The sequence below is a fragment of the Etheostoma spectabile genome, chromosome 15 (assembly GCF_008692095.1).
Source record: "Etheostoma spectabile isolate EspeVRDwgs_2016 chromosome 15, UIUC_Espe_1.0, whole genome shotgun sequence".
Taxonomy (NCBI): Eukaryota; Metazoa; Chordata; class Actinopteri; order Perciformes; family Percidae; genus Etheostoma; species Etheostoma spectabile.
In genome coordinates, this window is record NC_045747.1 from 993941 (window position 1) to 994640 (window position 700).

General features: G+C 46.7%; 1 protein-coding gene across 2 annotated transcripts in view; it reads right to left on the reverse strand.

Annotated features, from left to right (window-relative positions):
* abcc1 (ATP binding cassette subfamily C member 1 (ABCC1 blood group)) overlaps positions 1–700 on the reverse strand; it is a 33181-nt gene that overhangs the window by 4263 nt on the left and 28218 nt on the right. For both annotated transcript variants that reach the window (XM_032538284.1, XM_032538283.1), the window contains exon 27: positions 169–315. In XM_032538284.1, the coding sequence (XP_032394175.1) occupies positions 169–315 (147 nt within the window). The remainder of the gene's footprint in view (positions 1–168; positions 316–700) is intronic.

The following is a 700-nucleotide window of genomic DNA, read 5'->3' on the forward strand; positions in this document are numbered from 1 at the left end:
CACACACACACACACACACACACACACACACAATATACTGTACACAGACACACATCAACACAGATGGAAGGCACACCGTCACACCCACTCCCTCATCAGTTCACCCCCCAAACAAAGAGGCTGGTGTAAGTAGACCCCTGGCTTCAGTGCAGTAACGTGGAGGCTGACCTTCTCTCCTTTGTTTATTTTGATGGTGATGTTGCGGATGGCGAGATCCAGATCGTCGCGGTAGCGCAGGCCCAAGCCTCTGATGTCGATGCAGCCGTCCGTGGGCCACCCCGGGGGGAGGCTGGAGGGCTCGTGCTTCCACTCCGCCTGGAGGACAGAGGATACATTTAAACAAGTCCACACCCCACTCCTGCACTCTCCACACCTTTATTTCTATCATATATAGAGCTGGAAAGAGTGGAGAAACAGTGGTATCCACAGCTTTCACTTCAGTAAAAGTATTACTACAACACGGAAAAATACTTCCAAGTAAAACTCTTGTATTTAAAATCTTCCTTAAATAAAAGAAAAAGTTGCAAAATGTACTTCAAGTATCAAATTTAAAAGTACGCGTTTCTGTTTCCCCCATGAGGAATTCTAAGTAATGACAACAACACTGACGGCACACATGTACCCTTATGACCTCATAAGGGTCAAGATTCCAGATCGGCCCATCTGAGCTTTCATTTTCTCAAAGGAAGAGCAGGATACC